General features: G+C 40.5%; 1 protein-coding gene across 1 annotated transcript in view; it reads left to right on the top strand.

Annotated features, from left to right (window-relative positions):
- ZNF521 (zinc finger protein 521) overlaps positions 1-12,800 on the top strand; it is a gene marked incomplete at both ends in the record, with an annotated part of 206,555 nt that extends 193,755 nt beyond the window's left edge. Inside the window, 3 exons of the mRNA XM_080609699.1 lie at positions 9,582-9,713; positions 12,404-12,519; positions 12,753-12,800. Coding sequence (XP_080465825.1) covers positions 9,582-9,713; positions 12,404-12,519; positions 12,753-12,800 — 296 coding nt within the window. The remainder of the gene's footprint in view (positions 1-9,581; positions 9,714-12,403; positions 12,520-12,752) is intronic.
- Between the last annotated feature and the right edge of the window lie 11,228 nt (positions 12,801-24,028).

The following is a 24,028-nucleotide window of genomic DNA, read 5'->3' as shown; positions in this document are numbered from 1 at the left end:
GAAATCTCAGCAGCTGTTTGTTCAGCTCAGTGTGAAGTCTTAGTACCAGCAGAGAAAGTGGGAAGGAGAGTGGGGTAGGTTTAGAATGAAGTCTGGTCCTTTTTTGATATGTGAGCCAAAAGCCGTTTGCTTGCTTTACAGCAGGATCAAAGAGAGACATGGGGAAAGGTTAGTACAAACTAAAACTGGGCTTTCTCATACTTTTCTAAATAAAACAGCAAACTTAAGTCAGATGAGAAATATAAATAATTCTTTATATTAAATTGAGCTTTATCATTTTAGTACATTGCTGTACAAGCAAATCTTCCCTAACTGGCAAAGCAGTTTGCTCGGGTGAAAAGAATCTAATTAAATACCCAGTTATCAGCACAGACCTGAGGGCCCTAACAGCCTGAACTGCTTCTTCCTGAGGGCCTGGGTGAGGAGATGGAGGTTAAAAGGAAAGAAAACAGGAAGCTGATACACCCCTAAATGAGCTTAAGAGCTGGATCAATATCTCAGCAATTACTGCTCATTTAAAAGTGTCCCTCACCTACATAAGAAGAAGCCAAATAATCTTTGACTTATATAATGGCATTCAGATTTGGAAAAAAGTATCAATAGTACCTTATGTATTAGGAAATATGAGAAGCAGTGTTGTTTCTTCATTATATCAATTCAAATATCCAGTAATACAAGAAAGCCCTATCATTCCCTTCCCTTCTCTTCTGTCCCATCCCATTCTATCCCATCTTATCCTATTCTTACTTTTTTCCTCCATTTTCCTTTTTTCTTCCCCTTCCTATAAGAGTAAACAGGCAATTCATTATACATCTGATAAACAGCATTTCATCATTTAGAGGCTTTATCTTCCAGCCATCTAATGGCTTCATGCCAAAAGAAGGAAGGCAACTCTGACCCTTACTTTATATTCAGAACAAAAGAAATATCTGATGAGAGTTGTGTACAAAATGTAAATTCTGCTGCTGGTGCTCTGTGATGTAGCATTAATATTGACATTCTGATTATCTCCATGCAAGAAGATGTTTTCCCAGTACCCCTAAATTTAGAACAGGTTACATTTAGCTTATGCAACTTGAAATACCCTGTTCTAGTTTAACAGTTTGTGGTTTCTTAGTGCAAAACTTGGAAGCAGATATACCTGTGCTTCCACCAGTTCTAGAAGTCCCAGATGAGTGGACATTACTAGTAGGCATTTAACATCATACAGCAGAGAAACCCGGTTCTCCAACAGGAAAGCAAGAACAAGAAAAAGAAACTGCAGCCTACACAGTGAACAAAAATATTAAAATTGAATGAACACTGCTAAAAAAGCCCAAAATTTTTAGTTATATTTTACTGTTCCTAATTCTTCTGAATACAAATGTGGCATTTTTATTAGTCTTTCCCCCTACAGTTTGATTAAATTCTTAATAACCACTTCGCTCAAGCAATTTCTAAGCCATTCAAATTGTAATTTGACTTTACTAGAGAAGTTTTGGTCCAAAAAACTTTCTCCTTGGAAAGAAACAGGCTAAGAGCTCATAGAAGAGAACAAAGAAAACCTCAATACTGACCTTAATTTTGACACTGCGTTCATAATGATGGGCAGATTAAGCAGGGCCTGATTCTTCATCCACTGGAATTTAGTGTGAGAGTATCATTCTCTGCATGAGGTGGGAAAACAGACATTTCACAACTCTGGGGTTTGGTTTATTTATCTGTAATATGCAGATGTGAGGATAAACTGTGCAGTTGAAGGATGGGGGGTTTAACTTTTCACACTTTGGCAGAATTTAGTCCCACAAAAGTTCTAGGCAAGACCTAGTAAAATGGGAGACCTGCTTCCCTGAGCTAGTCATGCCAGCGTCTGAAGGATCAGTCTCTGAGTTTTTAATCAGCGCTCACTAAGTGCTTTTTGAAAAGGTAAGCATTGAGCTGGGTCATCTATCTACAAATAACTCACACCACTCAGCTTATTCCTACTGGTTTAAATTTCTTTTTATATCCCATGGTAAAATTGTTTCCAAAATAAGCTCTATCACATGGGATTTTATTTCAATGATGGAGTGTAACCTTGTAATGTGTATAGCTACGTGATGCAACACAGACCTTTTTTTCACACAAATTTTAATGCTTACTTTTTCCGGGTGCAGTTACAGACAAGGAGTAGCAAATTATGCATGTCCCATCAGTTAGTGAGCCCTGTTGCTGAATCCCTGAACTCTCTCCCGGTAGCCAGTCGTACAGAAAATGCTGTTCTTTGATGGATAGGGCATTTGCTGTATTTAAATCATCCTTACTTGAGCTGAAAACATGACAGTTATTAAGAAACAGATCCTGCCAGTTGTCCTTCTTTTCTTTTAATCCAACCTCACCAAAGCCAGACAATTTGTGGCTTTAAAAGAACATACAAGGCACATGTGGTAAGAAGAGTTCACTTACAAGCAGCCAAAGTGAGTGCAACCAAGCAAAAAAGTGAACAGTTGGTGAAGTGAAATGCATCCCTTGCTTCAGACGAAATACAGTGGAATGAAAGATGCAGTAGACTGGCTTTCCCTTAAGCAGATCTAATTTCAAAATCTGGCCCTGGAGAGATAAACTTTTGCTTTAATTGAGGAGGTGGATCCCAGCTCTTTGTCACTCCATCAATCAGCACCCTTTGCTGTCACTTTAGCAATCACTGCAGAAGGCTGTAGGATTTATTCCCTGTATGTTGAATAAAGCTTCCTACCTGGTGCTGCTGGGAGCCAGTTCAGATGCCATTCTCTTCCTTCTGATGCTGGCAAGTGCCTTTCAAGGCAGAGTCATGGCCTGGGCTCAGCTTTGTCCTTGGGAGGCTACAGTTTTTGTTGACTCAAGAGTCTGCGATTGTTCCTTACATTTTGTCCACCTGCTTCATCAGAACGTTGCCCACAGATCATTTTGAGCTTGCTTTCTTTTTCTGCTTGAAGAAAGCAAGGGGAGAGACATAGCTCAGGTAGCAGCCTGATGTTTTGAGTTTTCAAGTCTCGAGCTAACATCATTATTTCAGTTAAAAGTGGCATTAAGAGTAAACACAGACCACTGTGCAGCCCTGCCTACATGAGCGGTAGTGTGTGGCACAAGAAGGAAATGCAGGAAAATGGTGCCAAGAGGGTGAGGAAGATAGTTCCTTTCCCTACCCTCCTGCTTCGAATGTGGTGATCTTCCCTAGACACTGCAGGTGTACTTCTTTCTTTCTGTGCAACCCTCCATCCTGTGCCATCAGGATTGAACTGTTAGTTAGGACTTCAAAAAACCCTGGGTTTCCATGGCAGGTTTTTCTCATGGCTGTAAATTCCAGCTGTATTCTTTTTTCCTGCTTCAAATTCCAGCTGTGTGCTTTGCCTTTACTACATCTCTTTCTTTATCACTATCTTCCCATGTTTTGCATGTCAGCTTCCAAAATTAACACCATGGTGGATAGTGGTTTTTTTGGGGGGGATTGTGATAATGTTTGAGAAATTGAAAATGACAGAAGCACTATTACAAACAGAAATTATGAACATGGGGCTGGAGACTTCAGGCACAGCTTCCAGGCTTGATCGAGGTGCTGTGTGTTCCTTAGCAGAGGATACTTGTCACGCACTTACTTGCTATAGCGGACCCTAAGAAGTTTGAGCAGGAATGAGATTGTCTCTAGTGGCATGGAGAGGCTGATGAGTGTGTGAGTGTGTGGCCATAGAGTTAAAAAAATGCAGACAAATGCAGCACTGTAAGCTAGGAAGCATGGATGGCTGTATACGTTGCAAATTACAATGGTGTACGCTGTATTTTGCCCTTCCCCACTTTCCAGTGTGAGATGTAGTAGCCGAGGGGGTAGCTGTCATCAGTGGCGCTCCTTCCATACTCGTCACGTCTCTGGCTTATAAATATGTGCTGCAGAGTTAACGTGGGGAAGAGTGGAAGTAATGTGAAGAAGGAGAAATTCGTTTAGGGCATGGTTTGCTTGGGAAAAAAAAAAAAAAGTACAAAGAAAACACATTGAATGTGGAAGCTGTTAATGCTTTAGACCTGAAAACAATACAGGGACTGCAGGCCATTTCATTCCTGTGTTGTGTGTGGAGGGCAGAGTTTACACTACTTCTTAGCAGATGCTTTTAAGCATGGACCCAGCCTTGTGATGATTTACCAGGAGGGCATCATCATCTTTGGACCTTTGCCTACAGATTTATTCAGAGTAAAAGGCAGAAGGACCCTTCTGGACAATCTCGAGGGTGAATAAGAGAAAGACTTACTTATAAACTGTTACAAATTGGTACTCGGTAATGGCTGTAGTGTTGATCAGACAATATAAGAGGGCCCCCAGTGGTTACTGACTTAACAGCTGCATGTAAGTCAGCCAGTGAACACTTGCTTGTAGCTGCTCTAGTTTTGTTTTTATTGAAAAGCAAGAAGCATAAACATGGGACATGGTCTAGAGGCTGCTTAAAGGGTTTCACTTGTTTAAAGTGTATATTGAAATGTCAGGGCCTTCCATGAAATGAACGAGTTGTGCTTTGAATTGGTTGCACAAATTGGGCCAGGCCATCTAATGCATTGCCTCAAGTCAGGTGAGGGTGGGGGGATCTTGCTTGCCGTACAAGTTATTCAGAGACAGAGGATCCCCAAATGTGAGTGTATGCTCAGTGCAAGGACTGATTTTGTTTGCTTTTATAGCTGGTTATCAAGTTAGTTGCTGAGGTAATGGGCTGCTCCTCAATTAAAATCTACCTACCCCCACTGAAACATTTAATATTTGTGTAAATATTAAACATTTATGTGAATATTAAATGCATTTATTTAGAATTGATTCATGTTTACATTTTCCCACTATCTGAATAAAGATTACAAATGGAAAGTAATTTATTTATGCAGAAATTCTGCATGCATCAAACTCATTTGTCTACCAGCAGTGGGTAAAGCAACCTTATCCATGTTCTGAGGCCTTCACCATGTCCAAACTCATATCCTAACCATGTAAGAGCAGCATTAAGCAGCAGTTCTGTGCTGTACAGCGGGTACTTTGTTCTTGCCTTCCTTATGGAGTTGTTGGATCTGTAATGTGAAGGACGTGCTGACTTGTTTTACGATGTACCACATCAGGGAATGCAGTGCATAGTTTTCTGTTAGATTTGGAAAAGTGCAGGCTTTATATTAAAGGTTCATTTCTTTTTCATCGTTCAGCTAATTCATTTGCACTGTAATGTATTTTCCTATTCCTCCTCCTGATAGTTGCTGCTTTTATACCTATTTTGCAAGCCATATTTTTAGTCTAATCCATACAGCAGTTGTCTAAAATTCCATAGCATTGCTTATTTCTTACCTATAACTCTTAATAAAAAATAGGGCTGTGCAACCCTATTATATCCTTAATAGAATATTCTAATGGTTATTAAATCAATTGACTCTGAATCTCACTTTAATAAATGAGTCAGACAGTATTTTCCAATTACTGTCAGCCGCCACCTTTCCAAAGAGCAGATTATTTTGATTGAATTTTTTAAAGCTGTTCAGCACTTTTTTTTTTTTTTTTTTAACCTGAGTAAGAGCAAAGAGCAGTAGCTCTGTTCTGCAGGGAAGGGGAGCCTCTTGGACTGTATCTGGCACTCCACTGCATTTCAGATTTATCCCAAATGGAAACTGAAAATGTAACATTTCACCGGCCCTTTATTTATTAATGATATCATACTTTGCACTTCCACAGTACCCTATCAAACTGTTTGCTAAACATGAAGAGCTAGATAGGAGCCAGCCTGTAAACAGAGCTTTTTGAATCCTCTTTCTTCATCTGGCACCTTTGCAAAAGCTGCCACACCCTGGCTCTTTCTTGCTAGTGGGAGATAAAATGTTGGCTCTGTGTTTAAATTCTCTGTGGAGATCAGAGCACGCAGACAAAGCCTTGTTCCATCATCCTTCTGCAGTGCTATGTGACCCAAGCAAGCAGACAGTTATGTGCCCAGACATGTTATCTTAAAGATTCTCAAAGGCAGATGGCAGTGATTCTGGGTCTTCTGTGTATGGTAGGTAGTCCTGGACTCCCCTCAAGCTCCATTGTCCCAGTTGTATTAAAAGTCTTAAGGGATAATAATTAGGTCAGCCTATTAAAGTAGAAATTAAAAATTAACACCTCTTCTTTAAAGATGGGTAGTCTGAGAAACAGAGGCAAAACTGTCATGGCCAAGGTGATAAGAGTAAGTCAGAGTCAGAGTTTGGAATGGAACCCGGCACTGCTGGTTCTTCTGCCACTACTGTAACCTTATCTGTTTCCCTTAAATTTAAATCATGCTGGAATCATGTTCTTGAATTCAAGGACTGGAACCTTGCCCTTTGTTCCGAGGACGTAGCATAGAGCAGGCTACGTGCACAAAATGGGTGGAAAAAAATGTGATGGGAACTGTGACTGACAAGTGGGATTTAGGAAGAATATTATTCTACCAGTTACACAAATGTAGTCATATTTTAAATGCAGTCTTCAGAACTAGGAGACTAAAAACGTTTTATTTTTAAGAGAAAGTTTAGATTCTGCACAAATTGATGCCTTTTGCCTGGGGAAGTTTCCTATCTGCCCCAGGCGAGTGGGTGAGGGGATTTTTCAAACCCTGTTTATAAGCCTTTAGGAAAAGCAGATTTGAAACGCACAGTAATCAAAGTGGTTTTGATGTTTCTGACCAGGAGATTACATCGGATCTGAGTGATACTGGAAATACAATAGGGTCACATTTAATGGGGTTCAGTTCTTCTTAAACAATTACAAATACTGTGTAGCTAAAATTAGTTTTGCTTCAGCATCAGGAGTGCATGCCTTTCTTCCTACTTTTTCCTCATTAGCTAATGTAATGGAAAGACAAAAAAGCCGTCTCTGTCTCCTGTAGCTCCATGTAAGAGTATTTCTTTTTAGGAAGTCTTTCTCCCTTGGAATGTTTGAAGAACTCTCTGTTCAGTGTTCCCATTCTCAAGAATGATTAGCGTGGCTCATTTACACTTTGCCAACAGTAAGTCTTTGACTTGAGAACTGTCATCGATTATTTTCACCTTGACATGTGGAAGATCCTGAGATGAAGCTCCCTTTGTCCTAATTGCTTTGACTGTGTGTAGCAGCACAAACAGTTTGATGAAGAAACTTTACCCTACAGGCTGTCTAGCTCATAGTTACCCTTTGTGGGGGCTTGCCCTGTCTTCAGGACTATCTGTTTGGTAATGACCACAGCAATGATCTAGATGTAGGAGAAATGATATCACTTGCGGCAGTCTCTACATTCCTCATAACTGATTTGCAAATTCAGGAAAAAAGAGGCATTTGTCTATGGTTTGTTGAGGCTTCCACCTCTTTTCAGTATGCTCTTCTGCAGCTTTGCCCACAGCTGTGGGTTGCTGCCTGTGAGGTGAGCACAGCATACAGCCACCTCACTTAGATGTAAAGACTGGTTCATGCCAGGTTCTTTTCCCTCACGCTCCCCTTGACAGTGCTCGTGAATGCCATACTTTTCTTCTCTCAGCAGCAGGAAGAGCAGAACATACTTGAAGGGCATGTCAGTGATGGTGGAAAATCCCAAATCCAAGGCAACTTTTGGAATCCACTAAAATTTTTCCTGTGAAGGAAATAGTTAGCATATATTTGATAAGTGGCTGCTAATTTATCCATGAAGAGTAACAAAAGGTGTCACCTACCCCATTTCACACTCCTCTGATAGTTCTGCAGCATGTGGAGGTAGGCAATAACATCAAGCACTGCTTTAATGAAGGATTGGGTGGAGAATGAAGAGAAGTCTATGGTTTGTTGTGTGAGCAGCACTTGCCCATGTCTGTCTATAGCTGAGGCACCACTTGGTTGCACTAAGGCTGACAGGAAGACAGGAAAGATAAAAAAATGGTAACACACCAATGTGGCCATTTTAAAAACCCGAAATGGGGTTCTACATTCCTCTCACAGTCACTGCATGACAAACACAGTTTTACCATGAAAGCCAATGGAGGTGCTGCATATATGAACATTATGAGAGCTGGGCGTTCGGTGGAGAGAGAGCTCCCCAGTTGCCGACTGTTGTCAGGATAGAAATTTCTGTAATCAGTGTATTTTTACCTGCTTACTCCAAAGGAGACAGCCACCACCTCAACCTGATTTTGTGTAAATCTTTTGGCTTTGTTGGTTTTCATCTGCCCCTTACTTTCTCATTATAAAGAGCTCTGTCACTTCATAGAATAAGCACATGACAGCAGTTTTAAGTAGTCCCACCTTGCAGAACAGCCACCACTGTCTGGCTTAGCTTGCACTGTCTAAAGCCCACAAACTCCCATCCCTTGCTAAAGATGCCATGACTTATATGAAGACTAAATTTAGCTTTAGGGCTTGTGAGAAGTGAAAGCTGAGGGCTACCACTGAATTTATTTCAATTCTGGTAAGATACTAAGGATCATTTTGAGCAGACGTGTGGCCCCGCTCAGCCACAGAAGCACCACGTCTTGTTTTCTTTACATGGGCGGGAAGGATTGTTGCATGGAGCACAAAACATTGTCTCTGCTCTCACCGTCTACAGCAACCGCAACACCGTCATTATGGTCACTAATCACTGCAGGCAGCATAGCATTTAGGTGTTTGAGGTGGGCAGGGCGCTCTCCTAAATCGTTCCTTTCCACCTGGGATATGGCAGGGAGCTGTGCCAGTCGCCAAGTGTTTTATTCCCCCTTGATTCTTAATAATCAGATACAGTATTTACCTGTGAGATCAATGCTACTCGTGTAGCACACCGGTGACATACAGAAGGACCTTTTCTAAGCGGCGCTGTGGGAATTGAGGCCTCTGCAGCAGGGCTGGAAGCCACTTCTTACCTAGCAACTGTTTCTAAGTAGGACAGCCGTTGACTGCCCTCATGGCGGAGTGGATGAATCCTGCAGCACCCTCAGGAAGGGAACCTGGTGCCAGGCACCAGCCAGCCTTCAGAGGACAATGGAAGGAAGCAGAGGAACAAGCGGCGGGGAGCGGGAAGGGTTTTAAAGCTGCAGGACATTGATGGGAAAGCTGCGTCAGGAGGCACACAGGGACTTTTCTGAGCTGTTAAGAGGAGAAATGCAAATAAAAGGGGGGAAAAAATCTGGGTTTGTCAGAAAGGGAGCTGGGAAACCCTGCAGCTTGCAAAGTGTTTTGCGTATGCCCCTGGGACTGGAAACGTGGTTACGAGAAAACCCACGTCAGCCAGAGTGCCAAAAATGTGTGCGTTTGCAGTTCTTCCCAGTGGTAGATGAATGATGTGTGATCAGTGTTAAATTCTTCATGTGCTCTTTTGTGAATGTACGCGGTTGTGATCGGGTGGCTTTACTAAGGGATGATGTTTCAGGTCCTACTCATCATTTCCTGCTGAAGCCTAATGCTCTACATTCCTGTTTGGTGCTAACTGTATGTGGAAAATATGTTTTTAATGTCCAGTTAAGCTTTGTACATTCTGAAACCTTCCAGGTGAGAAAACACTTCAGCAGCCCTAGGTGCTGAGAGACATCCAGTTTCCTGAGCTTAGGAAATCAAAAAGTCTCTTATGTTCGTAGGTTGTGTTGGACCTGCACTTTGGGCTGTGGTGAATTTCAATTTTTCTTCGATTTCTCCATAGATGAAGGACTGAACCATGAATGCAAACTCTGCAATCAGACGTTCGACTCTCCTGCCAAGCTTCAGTGCCACCTGATCGAGCACAGCTTTGAAGGCATGGGGGGCACCTTCAAATGCCCAGTGTGCTTTACAGGTAGGAAGCCATCACTACTTGTCCCTGTCATGCCCTTAGCTTGCACTTGCAGAACTCCATTTATTGCTGTGTCATGTGCTAGCTTTAGGTCGGTTTTAGGAGGGAACATTACATTTGTGCTCATTAGTAATATTGATCACAAATCATTTAGGAAGCTGGGCTACTTAGAAGGTCAGGTATCCATCTGTAAGAACTGCGTTTCTAGCTCTTTATAGCGGAAGTTTGCGGGTTTTGTAATTACAGAAGTGATAGTCTGTTACCTTCCATGGCGTCATGTTCATTACCTTCATGTTCCAAACTTGCCGAGGTTAAAACTGCCCATAAATTTGTGCTTTAAAGCTACAGATGTTTCATCTAAAACGATATAACTCAGAGCAGAACTTGGCCCTGCGGGCAAGGGCTGCTAGGCATAGCCTCTGCACTGCAGCATTCTCCTCTGATCATGTAAGAAAGCCTGCTTGCATGTGTTTGTTGGCTTGTGGTGGGAAGAAACACCCTTGTAATGTGCTTTAGAAAGCAAACCATGCTGTCTTGCCACAAGTCAAGTTCTGCTCTCCCCTGACGCAAGTCCAAGTGCAGAATAATCCTCCCCAAGTCAGTGGTGTTATTCAGTAGTAAAACCCAAGTGAGAAAATAACCTGACCCAGTGGGGCTAAGCACTGCAATGTTTGGGCCATAATGAGGAACAGAAAAATGCTGTTGTTGGAAATGAAAACACATTAAAAGGATGCCTACAGAGTTGTTGTGAGTTTTTTTAAGGGCTTCTTAATCAAACATTTCATAAAATGATAACCTAAAACATAAGTGTGAATATGTAGCTTACATGCCCAATTTGGCTTTACAAGATGAAAATCAAAGATAATCACAAACATGACAAAACACACTTTGGGTATTCTCGCATCAATGGCATGCTAATTCTGGAAGCCATTCAAGGTTTCTGTTCTCCGTTAATGGGAGTGAAGGATTTTCATTGATAGGCAAATAGATCCTTTAATACCTTCATTTTACTTCTTTTTGTTTGGCAGCTCCCCTCCCAATAAAACCTAAGTGCATGCTACAGAGGAAAATTAAAGTTGAATTTTTCATCTCTCAGATACAGTGGCTGGTGATGATTATTACCTCACTGTGTTCAGGTTTCACACATTTTTGTGGGTTATAAAATTAAAGAAATACATAGTTCATCTTCACTGCACAGCTTGTCATGGTAATGTTGGAGCATGGATAGTAGTGTGGTAAACAGTTCGCCTGTTAGGCGTCTGTGTTCAATAATTTTTTCAGTCAGGCATTTTTTTGTTGTTTGTTCTTTTAGTTCTATTACTGATTCCACTATTTTCTTTTCCCCCTATCTTTGTGTACACATTATGAGGTGATTATTTTTTAGCCTAATGCCGTGAGTCTTCAATTTCCAAGTTTGGGGGACTTGTAAATGCCATATAAAAACTGGCATATGTAAGGAGTACCCATTGACAGTTCTCCTTGTGAGCAAGATCCCTGATAAAACTAATCCGTAATTTTTAAGCCAGCAGTCTTGTGAAACGTGTTAAAGAGTATGGAGATAGGTCGATTCCAGTCCATGTGAAACACTTTTGTCTTTTTTGCTGATGGGGTAAATAGACATCAGGCATTAATCATAAACAATGGTGTTTTATTAGCAATATGCTATTAAATTATTTCAGCATGTCTTGCTAGAATAATAACAAGAAGTAAAAATCACCAATATAAGTTTTATATGGAAAATGGAATCTGATCTTTTTTTTCAGAGTAATGAGAAATGTGATTAAAATGTATGACTCAGAAGAACAATATTCTGATGGTTTTTGTTGCCTTTGCAATTAGAATAATTTTAATCATTAAGAATGGAGTCAAAGCCAAATGCCAGCATCTTTAATAAATCCTTTCCCTGCCTATACAGATTAATATTGTAGATGCAAACTTTTTTAGGTCACAGTGCACCAGGCATCCATCAGAAGTCAGTGCTGCCAACCCAAACACTGCCTCTGGCATATACAATTTAATTATTAATAGTATGTCTCCTAGGTAAACTGTTACACAGTCTTAGGGCCTTGTTTTGTAGTCATTAAAATTGAACATGTTTATATTATTGAAACCCTTGCATTCAGTGTGTAGGCAGAGTTGATCTTAAAGTATCCAAAGAGAATTTACCTGCAGTTCTGTTTCACATTTATAGACATTGCCCCAGTGTAGCTGTGGGATATAATTTTTAGCATTACCACATTTAAATACAGAGCTATTTGTTAGCTTTAACTTTAGGCATGCAGAATAAACAGGACTTTGGCATCTATGATTTTAAACCTGTTGGTTGCTAGGAAATAAGTTTTTGTGTATTGAACCAAAGTGCATTAAGCATGAAAAAATAATTCTGAAGAGAAAATGGCACTTTTAAATTCTTTTAGATTTGAAATCTTCATTGGTTGTCCTGTTAGAGTCTTTTTTCATTTATTTTTTTTTTTTAAACCAGGCATCTGTTCCAGTTCATTCATTTTAAAAGAAGGATCACACTTCGTAGATAGTGTTCATTGATACCAGTTATAGTAACAGTGTAATGTGAAATCAGAGTGCACCAGCCTAATTCTACCCCTTGAATTGCTGAGTGTTAATGGGAAATTGTTTATAAAAAACTCTTCACTTGCAATATGAAATAGTGAAATGAGTGTTGTCTAATATTCCAGTGTTTGTCCAAGCAAACAAGTTGCAGCAGCATATCTTCTCAGCCCATGGACAAGAGGACAAGATCTATGACTGCACACAGTGCCCACAGAAGTTCTTCTTCCAAACAGAGCTGCAGGTACCACACTTGTTACCGCGGGGTTATAACAGCATTATGTATTTGCTAGCTGAGTCCAAAGCTTTACTTGCCATGAACTTTTCTGATACTTGTTCATCATCATGATGGGAATGAGGGAAGGAAAAGAGAAATTACAGGTGATTCAACCCATGCCACTTCGAAAAGGTACTGGTAGAAAGCTACCTCCTACAGACCTGAATTTTGAGACCCACCTTTGAATTCTTGCTCTGTAGGTTGTTGCAGCTCAAGATATTATTGAGGAGAGAGATGTGGGCATCTAGTTAAACCCTTCCATGCAGTGGTCAGGGACACCTTCCCCTAAACTAGGTTGCTCAAAGGCCCTTCCAACTTTAAACAGTGAAAGCGATGAGGCATCCACAACTTCTCTGGGCAATCTGTTCCAATGCCTCACCACCCTCATAGTGAAGAATGATGGCCATTTCCCATAAATACTAACTTGACGGAGGGAAAAAAATAATAGAGTCAAATGAATGGTACACTGTCCTCTTGCATGCTGTCAGACCTGTAATGGTACTGTTTACAAATGATAAACAGAAGGACAGAGAGGAAAAAAATAAATATTGAACAAGATCTGAAAACAATTGAATGAAGGAATTATTTACCACATACTAACATTCTGCACTGCTTGTCTTGCAACGAGAAGTGATGGGGTGTTATTCCTGATGTGGTGTGATACTTTGGAACAGCAGCAGAAGATTTTTTCTGAACTATTTTAGTCTATATTAAAATATTAAGATAGGCTGACAGAGATAGAAAAAAATCAGGGTCTCTGATGGTGTATAGGGATGGAACAAGGAGAAATATTTGTACTATAAGGCCCTTTATACACTGTCTGCCATGTGGTTTTTATTAGGCATGAAGAGATTTTTCAGCACCCAAGGTTTTTCAGAAGTTTTTTATGACATGGGTCCCCATCTTTAAGTCCTTTAACTGAGGTGTCCACAATTAATTTTGCTTTGGACTAGAGCTGAATTTCACCTCATCAGCAGAGGCAGAAAGCTGATGAGGCATGTGCACATGTATGCCCATTTAGTATTTCACTTACTGGAAGTTTTACACACTGAAAACCTGTTATTAATGTTTGGCATGATGATATGAAATATTTCTTTGGAGAAAAACTAAATCAACATTTAAACCATGCATGAATTAATTGTGTGAGAGATTGTTATTTATATCGATTGCACTGCATTTGCTCTTTCCCAGTTTCTTTCTGCATGAAAACAATATGAAATAAAATCTTTGTGATGGCCTTCCCTACCTCTTTCTTGGTGGACCTGTAGGTCATGGGAGCTCCTGTAGTACCTTCAGTACCATATCTGTAATACTCCCAAGGTTCCTGTGCAGTATTTCTCTCCTATTTTTAATAGGTCTAAATCTGTTCCATTAACTGCTTGTACCAGGCATTGTGTGCAAGCTCTGACCCAATATGTAAGCATAAGACAAGGAAAAGAATACGAAAAGTTGGATGTTTAGGAAAAAGACACTCATAGATAGTGATCGATAGAAAGAGGCAAGATGAGTTTTGAAGTCAGCAAATGGTCTGGATTGCATATAAACTTATTGGACTTGTCGGGAAAATAAAGGAGAAACTGAGTGGAATGAGGAAAGGTCACAAACTAATTTTGTTGTGTGTGTTCCTTTCACAGCATGGGTTTTGTGGAATGATTTCTTTGATTTTTTATTTTTTTTCCAAAATACTTGGTGGGGTTTTTTTGCAGTGTTTCCAATAAGGTGAAACTGCTGTTTCAGGAAAAATATTTAAATCTTTTTGGCTTACTAATTTCCACAAATTCTGTTGTTCATCACTGAGGAATCAAAATGAGGAAGTAAGAAGAAGCAGGGACATCAGCAGTTTCTGCAAGGAAAAAGGAGAGATTGTAAGAGAGAAAGACCAAAAGAAAGGAAAAAAAGAAAATAAAATTAAAAAAAAAAAAATACAAGCAAAACAAAAAACTCAGGAAGAGAAGAGGTGCAGGTATGCAAAAGACAGCAAAAGACAATTACGAAAAGAAACAGGAGCAAGGGGACAGAAATTATTTTAAACAGCAGAATTCAGACTGGATTTTAAAAAGGGAGAATAGGGAACTGAATTCTGAAGATGCAAAATGCACAGAGGTCCAGGTGTAGTTGTCACTGTACTACAATCACCTCCTCACTAGTCTGTCCCCCCTAAAATACACTTCCATTTCAAAATATGTGGAATCCCAAGCAGCTGCCTCCAGCTTCTTTATTTTAATGACACCACATGTTTTTCCACTCAAAATTCATCCCTGCCCAAAACTGAGGGCAAGATTTTGCTTTCTCCATCTAAGACTAGTTCATTAAAACTTAAGCATAACTGAGGTACCTGGTTTTTTAGGGAAGGGCTCAAAAAAAGATGTTGCTACGGAGAAACAAATTATGCTCCATGGTGGCTAGGTGACAATCAGTGTGTTGTTCCATGCTGCAGAAGGCTCTTAATAGAGCACATCTCCATGCCCTTAGAGACAGCCTCTCCCTGGCTTATCTTCACATGCGAAAAGGAGAAGGTATTAATTTTCTTACTCAATTAATTATGTTTATTATTTTAATTAACTTGGACAGCCCCACCCCAGTTGAGAATGCATTACGTTTAAAAAAATGCAGCAGCATCATGCCATTTGCATTTATTTGTTGGGATCACTGGCTTTCTGCTTTTACCTCCAGTTATCATCTACCCAGCCTGGTGAAGCACTTAGGCAGAGCAGTAGGTACTGACCTTTGGAGCTTCTTTTGCTGAAAATACATTGATCTCAAACCTATTCTCATTTAAAACCTAATCTAGGAGGCATCACTTTGTTCAGGCTATCTACCTGCTGAAGCGGCGGAATCTTTGGCTATGAGCCTCCAGGTTATGTTTCTCTATCCTTTCACATTACTGTGGTCTGTATTGGGGCTTGCAGCATAACAGTGTATTTATTCTCTCTATCAGGAATGGTTCCTTGCTTTTAATTTAAACATGCATCTAAAGTGCATTTCCCATGCATGAGAGATGCTTATCATCTCAGATTAGAAGCCATGGACAGCACTCTATGGCTGTAGGGCAGAGTAAGAACATGAACGAGGTAGAGCAGAGCAGAACACAATAGAATTTAAACCCTATCCACACACATAGTACAGCTCATAATTAAAGGGAATGAATTCAAGGATACAGAAAATAAATGCATTATAGTGATGCTTAACTTGGTGTTTGGCCCAGTGTTGTTCTTTGCTTAGCATTTTCTGGTTCCTATTCCAGGAAGAGTAGGCTACAAAAACATAAGAATCCCCATATACCATGTCCATCTCACCTTGGGCAAGTTATTATTCCCTCATTACCAATCTTCTTAATGCAAAAAAACAAGTCCTTTTAGAGGTTTCCACGATTTCACTCCACACTCCTGTTAGGAATGCAAGACAATCCCATAGGACCATATACTGGTGAGAACAGAGAGTAAATGACAAGTCCTGAAAATCAAACCTGCAATGTATTAATAATGAGATTTTGCAGGAGTTTGTTCTTTAAGATCAACTCCATAGCTCACCCATCTCCCACCTTTGACACATCATTTGAATGGCTTTTTGCTCCATAGCTATTGAATGAGCTATAAGTTTTTGGAGATACTACTTCCATAGGAAGGAAGCAAATGGAAAACTTCTGTAACAGAAGTGTATGTTTTAAGAGTGTTCCAGACTGTGAATTTTCATACTTCTGTGTTCAAAAGGCATGTGGTGTATTTACATTTCTAAAATGGAGTTTGAAAAATATGTCCCTAAAAATGTTCATTCTTTAGAATGGAAAGATTTTAATATAACATGCTTAATATAATAAGGGCTTTTCAGAAATAGGCTTGTAACAATCTTTAAATCAGAAATATATCCCATCTAGCTATCAGATAAGGAAGCTGCAATGTAAGTGTTTTTATAAGGTGCCTAGATAGCACCCAAAAGATGAAACTCTTCCAACTGAACACCTGGAGTATGACCACACAGTTCTCTGTACAAGGTGGATATGACTAAGTCTTCTCCATCCATCATCCATAATACTCAACTTACCAGTCCTAGTCTTACTTCCATAATCCACAAAACATATCATGGTGTTTGTGGGGAGGAGTGAGACACTTCTGTGGGGTTTCACCCAGAGTGAATGGATTCAGTTTAGATTTTTTTTCAGATGATGTGGGTCAGAAAGGTACCAATGTCCAGTAGAACTGCTGAAGAATTGTAGAGGTTTTATCAGTGTTTTATCAGTGAGGATAGTTCTGAACTACTATTATTACTAGCCAAGATTACATGACCTCTCAGGGCTATTATGCCCAGTACAAAAATTATATCTTTAGTGAGTTAGAGCATTTAGTTCACATTTTGTGATAATAATTAGTTGCCCCTGTGGTAGTTAAGTGTCCCCACTTTACAGATATTAAAACTAGGGCAAGAAATAATTGGATCAGCAGTTGTTTCCCATCCTGTTCAAAAGGGACCTGGCCTCAGTGATTCACGCCCTTGCTGCTTCCCGTCTGGACTCCATCAGTGCGGAATACCTGGGCATGAAGCCATCATCCTGTAGGATGTTCCAGCTAATGCAGAGAGCTGCAGCACTGTTCCTCAGTAGCAAAGGAGACCAAGAGCATATTCAGTCTGCTCTCTTGCTGTCTATACTGCTTCTCTCCATGTTTGTCCAATTGTCCTCTAAGACTCAATCCCTAATATTCTCAGCATATCTCAGAGGTCACCTGAGAAGTTCTTCCCATTTGATAACAACACGTAGTTGACAGCCCTTCTTTCTGAGTGCTTTTATCAAAATGCTGGAGCTTGTTTGGACATGAACTAGAACTTTCTCACAGGCAGGCCTGGGAGCATGGAAGAGACTTCCACAGCAGCTGTGTATTACCATGAATGTCCTCAACTTAAGCTTTTAAGAATAGGGTTCACCTAGAGATGATGCTACAGGCTCCCTTTTCTCATATAAACATGTACCTGCATGTAGATTTCTAAACCTTCCCCCAAACCCCAACCCACAACAACAGAGCTCTTCCAAAGCAAAATACACAGTTCCTTCCCCAGGGAAAGGATGAAAGAAAGAATGAAGCACTCATAGCAGATGTTATTCATGTCACTTGAAACAGCAGGAGAACATTCTCAGCTCCCGGTGCAAGCAGATGAAGCAGAGTGGGGTAGAGGCAGCATAGATGAGTCTCCAGAAGTTTTATGTAGCTTTATGTGTATTCCTCTCCAGATGCTCAGTTTTAAGATTTTCATGTTCCAAGGTTAGCATTGTTGAAATAAATATTCCAGTTTCTTCCTCATTTCTTTAAGGGTTAAACTTTCCAAAGTTTTCTGCATTGTAAAATGCTCTCAAAGATCTCAACGTTTTTAAGTGGCCTTAAAATACCCTTGACCTGAGTTGGAGCAGAACTAAGCAAGCTCTAGGCTATTTCAAGAAGTAAAAGACTTGACTGAGACCTTCAGTGGAGACAGTACCAGAGCTGGGATTCAAATGCTATATTCTCGCATTTGGAGGTCAGCTAGAGAAAACTGCTAATTAACCTGGGCTGAGGTTGTCTCCTTGTGGCAGAGGCCTTCTGGGGCCAGCTGGGAAAGATTGGTGTGGGAATAGCATCATCCATAGCAGCAGTGGCACTGCTGCCTCCAGATAGGATTGTTTTGCCAAGGCCCCCACAGAAGCTGAGTCTGTGTATCATGTAGGTCCCAATGGTGAGCCTTCCATGACAGCAGGGGAGGCAATGAATAATTTATACTCTTTACACAAAAAACAGGGACAAAACTTTCAAACCTGTGGGTGAAGTTAGATTTTCAAGGATGTTTTCTTCACAAAGAAGAGGCCTCAAAACATTTTTTAAGTGAAATTGGAGATTAGTTCTGGCATTTCTAGGTCCCCAAACTCTTGGGGTGCGGAGTGCAACATAGATGCTGGCTTTCTAGTCCCCAAAGGCCAGGAGCCAGCAGGGAATAACTTTGTCAGCTCTTCTTAAAAAGAAGCCTACCTGAAATCCAATTAACAATCAAAGCTTTAGGCCAACATTTTCAAACTCAGTGGCCTATTTCTCAGAGGGTGCTGAGCACCTCCAGATGCAGTTAAGGCCAGCACAAGATGTTGGTGCTGAGTACATCAGGAAATCAGGTCATAAGCGCCTGAAGTTAGGAACCTTGATAAAAGCATAGGTGCTGAGCAGACATAGCCTCGTTTAGCATTCAGCAAAATACTTTTGATACCTAAATACAGGTGCCACGTTCAATAATGTTGGCCTCAGTGTTTAGCAGGCAATCAGGCTGCTTTTGTCAGAGCAAATGCCTAGGAGTAAGAAGACTCCTGGCTTCAGTTACCAGGTCAGGTACTAACTTGCTCCACTTAACCGTGTGTGCTCTCCATCTCGAGGGCGAGGATGATGATAATAAAGCGTGTGTGAGAGATACTAGGATTTTAATCAATGCTTATGTTTTGAGGGAACTAAATAGAGCTGCATGACTAATATTATTAGCGACTTATTAAGGGTTTAGTATTATTATCAGGGGCTGCAGTGATAGGACAAGGGTAATGGGTAAAACTTAAAAAGGGAAAGTTTAGATTGGATATAAGGAAGAAATTCTTTACTGTAAGGGTGGTGAGGCACTGGAATGGGTTGCCCAGGGAGGTTGTGAATGCTCCATCCTTGGCGGTGTTCAAGGCCAGGTTGGAGAAAGCCTTGGGTGGCATGGCTTAGTGTGACGTGTCCCTGCCTGTGGCAGGGGGGTTGGAACTAGATGATCTTAAGGTCCTTTCCAACCCTGACTATTCTATGATTCTATGATTAGTTTGAATTTTTTTTTTTTTCCCTGAACCCCTGTGCTTTCTGTTTCAGATAGGTGTATGGATATTAGTGTGCACCAGTATGTACACTGAGTATTTTTCCATGTCTTCCAAGACTTAAAAAAATTCAGACTTGTGTTCTTAAGACTTGAAACTTCTTTCCCTAGAAGGAAGAATTTTTTTCTTTGCAAATTTTCTCAGAGAAGCAACCATAAGAAGCGTGGTGGAAGCACTCATGCATTAGCTCTTTCAGGACATACCTTCAAAGTGTTTCCCCACAAGTCTTTTGTTTCAATGTCAAACAAAGTTCAAATACCAAAAGAAAAAATACTTTGAATTCCCTTCCAGTGCCCCTTCCCTCCTGGGGCTTGAGGGATGTTACGGCCATAGTAGGTTTTCATGCAGTAATTCTTTTCTAAATAAGAAATTTCCAGGTTTGGGGCTTTTGAGTTCACCTGCCTTTGATTGGCCTATTCAAATGTAAACACTCCCTGTGGGTACTTCTTTAGTTCATGAATATTTATAGAACACTGCAAAGCCCACCAAGCCCAAAGTGCCAGAGTTTTTCAGTGACCATTTCGATTTCACTAAGTAGTGCTTGGCAAAGGTGAGCTTAGTATTAATGGTTCTTACTTGTGTCCACATAGTCCATGTACTTGTAATTCTACATGCAGCTGTCAACCTATGGAACTTTCCACACTTTTCCTTGTAAAGAAGCAGGAAATAATGCATTCACAACATCCCATATTCATTCCCTGAGAGAAGGTTCTTTAAATTTCTGGAGCAATTGAATCACAATTATGGGTTTGTTTTCTCAGATGCTTGAGTGATATTGCTATGAAATTACAGAATGTATTGACAAAGACACTGTAGCAGTTAAGTGATTAATATCACCTTTAAATGCAGCATTTTAATCTTGAAAAGAAATTCAGACTTAAGGAACAGTAAAATGGCAAAAGATTGGAAGCTATATATCCTGTCCAAAATAAGTACTGAGCTACACCCACAAGTACCATACAAAAATCAGCAAAAATGTCTCTTCTTTTTCTTTCAAGGGAGATAGAGTCATACCCAAATGTGTAAGTGTTTGAATAAATGTCCCTATTTTGCCTACTCCTTCCTGTTTATGCCTGTGTATGCTTGGATTATTTTTGTAAAGTATAGGTAACTATTTTCAAAAAAATCAGTAGCAGCAAAAAGATTAAGCCATACTTTGGATCTATTCTACTTATTGCTTTGTATGGTCAACACTGAATAGATTCTGCAGAATCAGGTAATATAGTACAGTTCATAATCCTTCTGACTGCAAAGACTGTGTCATGCGGTATGATGATTCAAAAATGAAGTTTGTTATCTCTAGTCTGAAAACTGGCAAGAAACCATATCAATCAGAAGATAAGCTCCACTGTTCCTTTGTCTTTTTAAGTGTTGACTCTGAAAAACATTGTGTGTCAACATTAACATCATGATTGTTTTAGCAAATGGGACAGCGAGGTGTGCGAGATTTCAGCCTAAAGAAGCAAACCAGAAGTTGCTGCAGAAAGGAAAATGCACGGAAAAGCAGAAAGAGAAGGAAACAAAAGGCAGAGGAGTAGAAGTAGGAAGGAGATTATGGGGCAAAGAAAGAAACAAGCTAGAAATTATAGTGTTGGGAAGGCAAACATTTTTCTGCTGAGTGATGCTGATAATAATGATAAGGCACTTGGAAAAATAAATCATGGCAATAATAAGGGGAAGTTCAGTTATTACATGAAGGCCAATTTCTACCCCCAATCCTTGTAGAAACCTCTGTGAACATCAGGGAGTCCAGTTGTAGATTGAGGGCAGGGGAAGCAGTGAATGTATTCCCTGACCCACAAATAATCATTAGAAATGAAATTCTGCCCTTTGCAGAAAATGAGGTTTTATCATCTGTGCCCTGAATGTTTCAGCCTACACCTTGTCATTAGTCAGGTCAGTTGGCTCGTATACCTGGAGTAAGCAGAAGAAATAAGCACTCTGTTTGCATTTGGATAGTTTCCCTGGTAGATCAGTTCAGTTCTCTTAATTGTCCATCCATTAATTTCTTGCTAATGTGGTTGATATCGATGACTGATTTTCTGTGCTAAACAGGAAGGCCCACTTCTTTATTCTAGGATGCATTCCTTCCTGCGACTGCCCTGCTGTTAGCTACCAGTAGCTGCCGTTATATTATCTTTCATCTGGCCCAGAGCTGACAACAGATGGCCATCTCCGGGACTGCCATCAGTGTGACTTTATGAAGCATCCAGCTATGGTGTACTGAGGAGCTTCATGGCCAGTTCTGCAAATCTGCCTCCCTTCCCCCGACCCTGCTGCTGCCCCCTCTCACTCCAGCCCCATGAAAAAGCTCCTCATTCCTGGCTCCACTCTCCACTGGTCCTGCACTTTCCCAATGAGTGATGGCACAACATTATCTCTGAAAGTTTGCTGCTCAAGTTCTGCCCTGTTTTCCCTCCACAGCACTGGCAGGTGGTTGCCATGGCACCGTATACTCTAGCATCCTCACCTCTCCATGGTTTTGCGTACCAAAGCATAGGTAGAGGGGCTTAGTAGCAGCAAACCTGCCACCTATTAAGATCTGTAGTTTGAATCCTGGCTTCTTCCATCACAGAGCTTAGCCCAGTAGCTCTGCATCTCCTCAAGCTTCAGGGCTTTGTAAAGAGGGGGAATGTTTATTCTTTGTTTTTTTAATGTTCTACAAGATATGTTGCCAAGCCAAGATTGAGTATATTAAGTGTGAAGGAAGCTAAAATATCGATTAGAGACCCAAAGTGGAGAAAAGTATGAAATTCATGCATCCTGACTCCATTAGCCCATTTGGAAAAGCTGTTTCAACTGAGTGGCTGCTGTGCATGTTGGAGAAAGATATATTGTTTGCTTCTGACAGAGTTTTCTAAAGCAAGGTACCTCCAGAGCTGAACCCGTATTTTAAGAGAAATTCACATTTGTATCCTTTATTGTGATATTTGCAGCAAGTCTACAGCTAGTAACAGTCTCTGCCCTCAAGCTATAAAGGAGTAAGGCTCCATTGTTGGAGAGAGAGCAGCTTTCTGTGTGAAAGGCTGAGATGTGGTAGGCAAGATGAATAGTGCTTAAAAGCAGTGCTTGCGGTGCTGTCATTTAGAACAGGAACACCGAGGATTTAAACGAAAGTGAAAGGCATGGTAAATGAATCCTTTAAAATTGGTCAAATTTTCAGCTGCCTAAAATAACAAGTTTTCTCCATTGATAGGTTCATTGAGTAGGAGGAAAGTTGGGAGGGATGAATTCCCCTAGGGAGGAGGTACAGATAGTTTGTGAAAACAAGGTGTGGTCAGTGATTCATAAAGAGACATATCCAGGAAACTCCAGTAAACAGCAATCTTGGCTCAAAAGTGGTGACTTTCCTTCCTTTTTTTTTTTCTTTTTCTCCTTTTCTTTCTTTTTTTTTTTTTTTAAGGGGGGGAAGCATCATTACATTGCTCCATTCCAAACATTAGTCAAAAAAGACTCTGATGCAGATGGCTACACAACTGGAGCTGTTCATTACAAAACCCCGGCCAGAAGGAACAGCTTTTAGGTTTAGATTTTCTACCTGTTATTGGGGTCAGGTTCGCTGTGCCTTGATCAAATTGAGGCTGAAATATCATTTTGGATGGAAAAAGAGAAGATTTTTTGCAAGCCCTTGTGATTTTTTTTTTTTTTTAAGTGGAGCTTTCTTTGTGTTCAAAGCTGAAATTGCGTGTCCTCCACCCTGTTAACAAGGGAAGAGAGAAAGAGATGATTCAGTTCTCATGAACCAATACTGCTGAGTTACACACATTTCTACATGCAGCTTTAGTTGTTTATCTGTATTGTTATAGTCTCATTTTGCAGCAGAATCGCTAGACACAGGCACTGATCATGGGTGTGTAAATCTGCTTGGGGATTCTCTGTGTCAGTGAATACCCTGCTTCCCCCCATACTTAGATGTAGATGTCTGTAGATGTGTGCTATGTAACATAAAGAAGCTGTGATATTGTTAAATATTAGCAGTGCATTTTGCTTTGCTTTGCGTTTGTAAAGGTGAAAGGTGATTGTGCAGGAAAATGGAACAGTATATTTGCTGTGAGACAGGCACTAAGAACTCACTCCCATGCTCAGTTATAATTCATGACTGTACTGGTGGGAAGCCCTTATCCCTCCGTGGAGTTAATGCATCTCTACTGTAGCCTGCTGAGAGCACCCTGTGTCCCCTCCCACCATCTGTGCATTCACTTGCGTGCTCTCTCTCTCTCTCTTTACTGTGAGATCTCTTGGTGTTAAAACTGTCAGACTACTACTGCCTGGTAAAGGTGGCTTTATGATGTGTATTAATGTTGAATTGTCATTTAAAGGGTGAGAAGGTAGGAAAGGGATATGTTACCATGTGTTTTATGCTGTTGTTAGGAAATGCTGACGAGCAAATAGAAAGGTAGATTTGTTACTTCAAACAGCAAACAGCTTTGAACAGTATATAGAAATTGCCACAATGTAGGATAGCGGCTACTGATGGCAAATGCATCCTTCTTCCAAATCTGGGCATATTTTGCTGTTTCTTGGTACAGTGGATCTGTGTTTCTCCATGTCAAGATCTGAATCAACAGCACCGTAAATTGAATAATATTTATTTACCCATCAGCTGGCTTAGCGGACAGCTATTTT

Source organism: Psittacula echo, assembly GCF_963264785.1.
Source record: "Psittacula echo genome assembly, chromosome: 2".
NCBI lineage: Eukaryota > Metazoa > Chordata > Aves > Psittaciformes > Psittacidae > Psittacula > Psittacula echo.
This window is presented reverse-complemented; position numbering and strand designations above follow the sequence as displayed.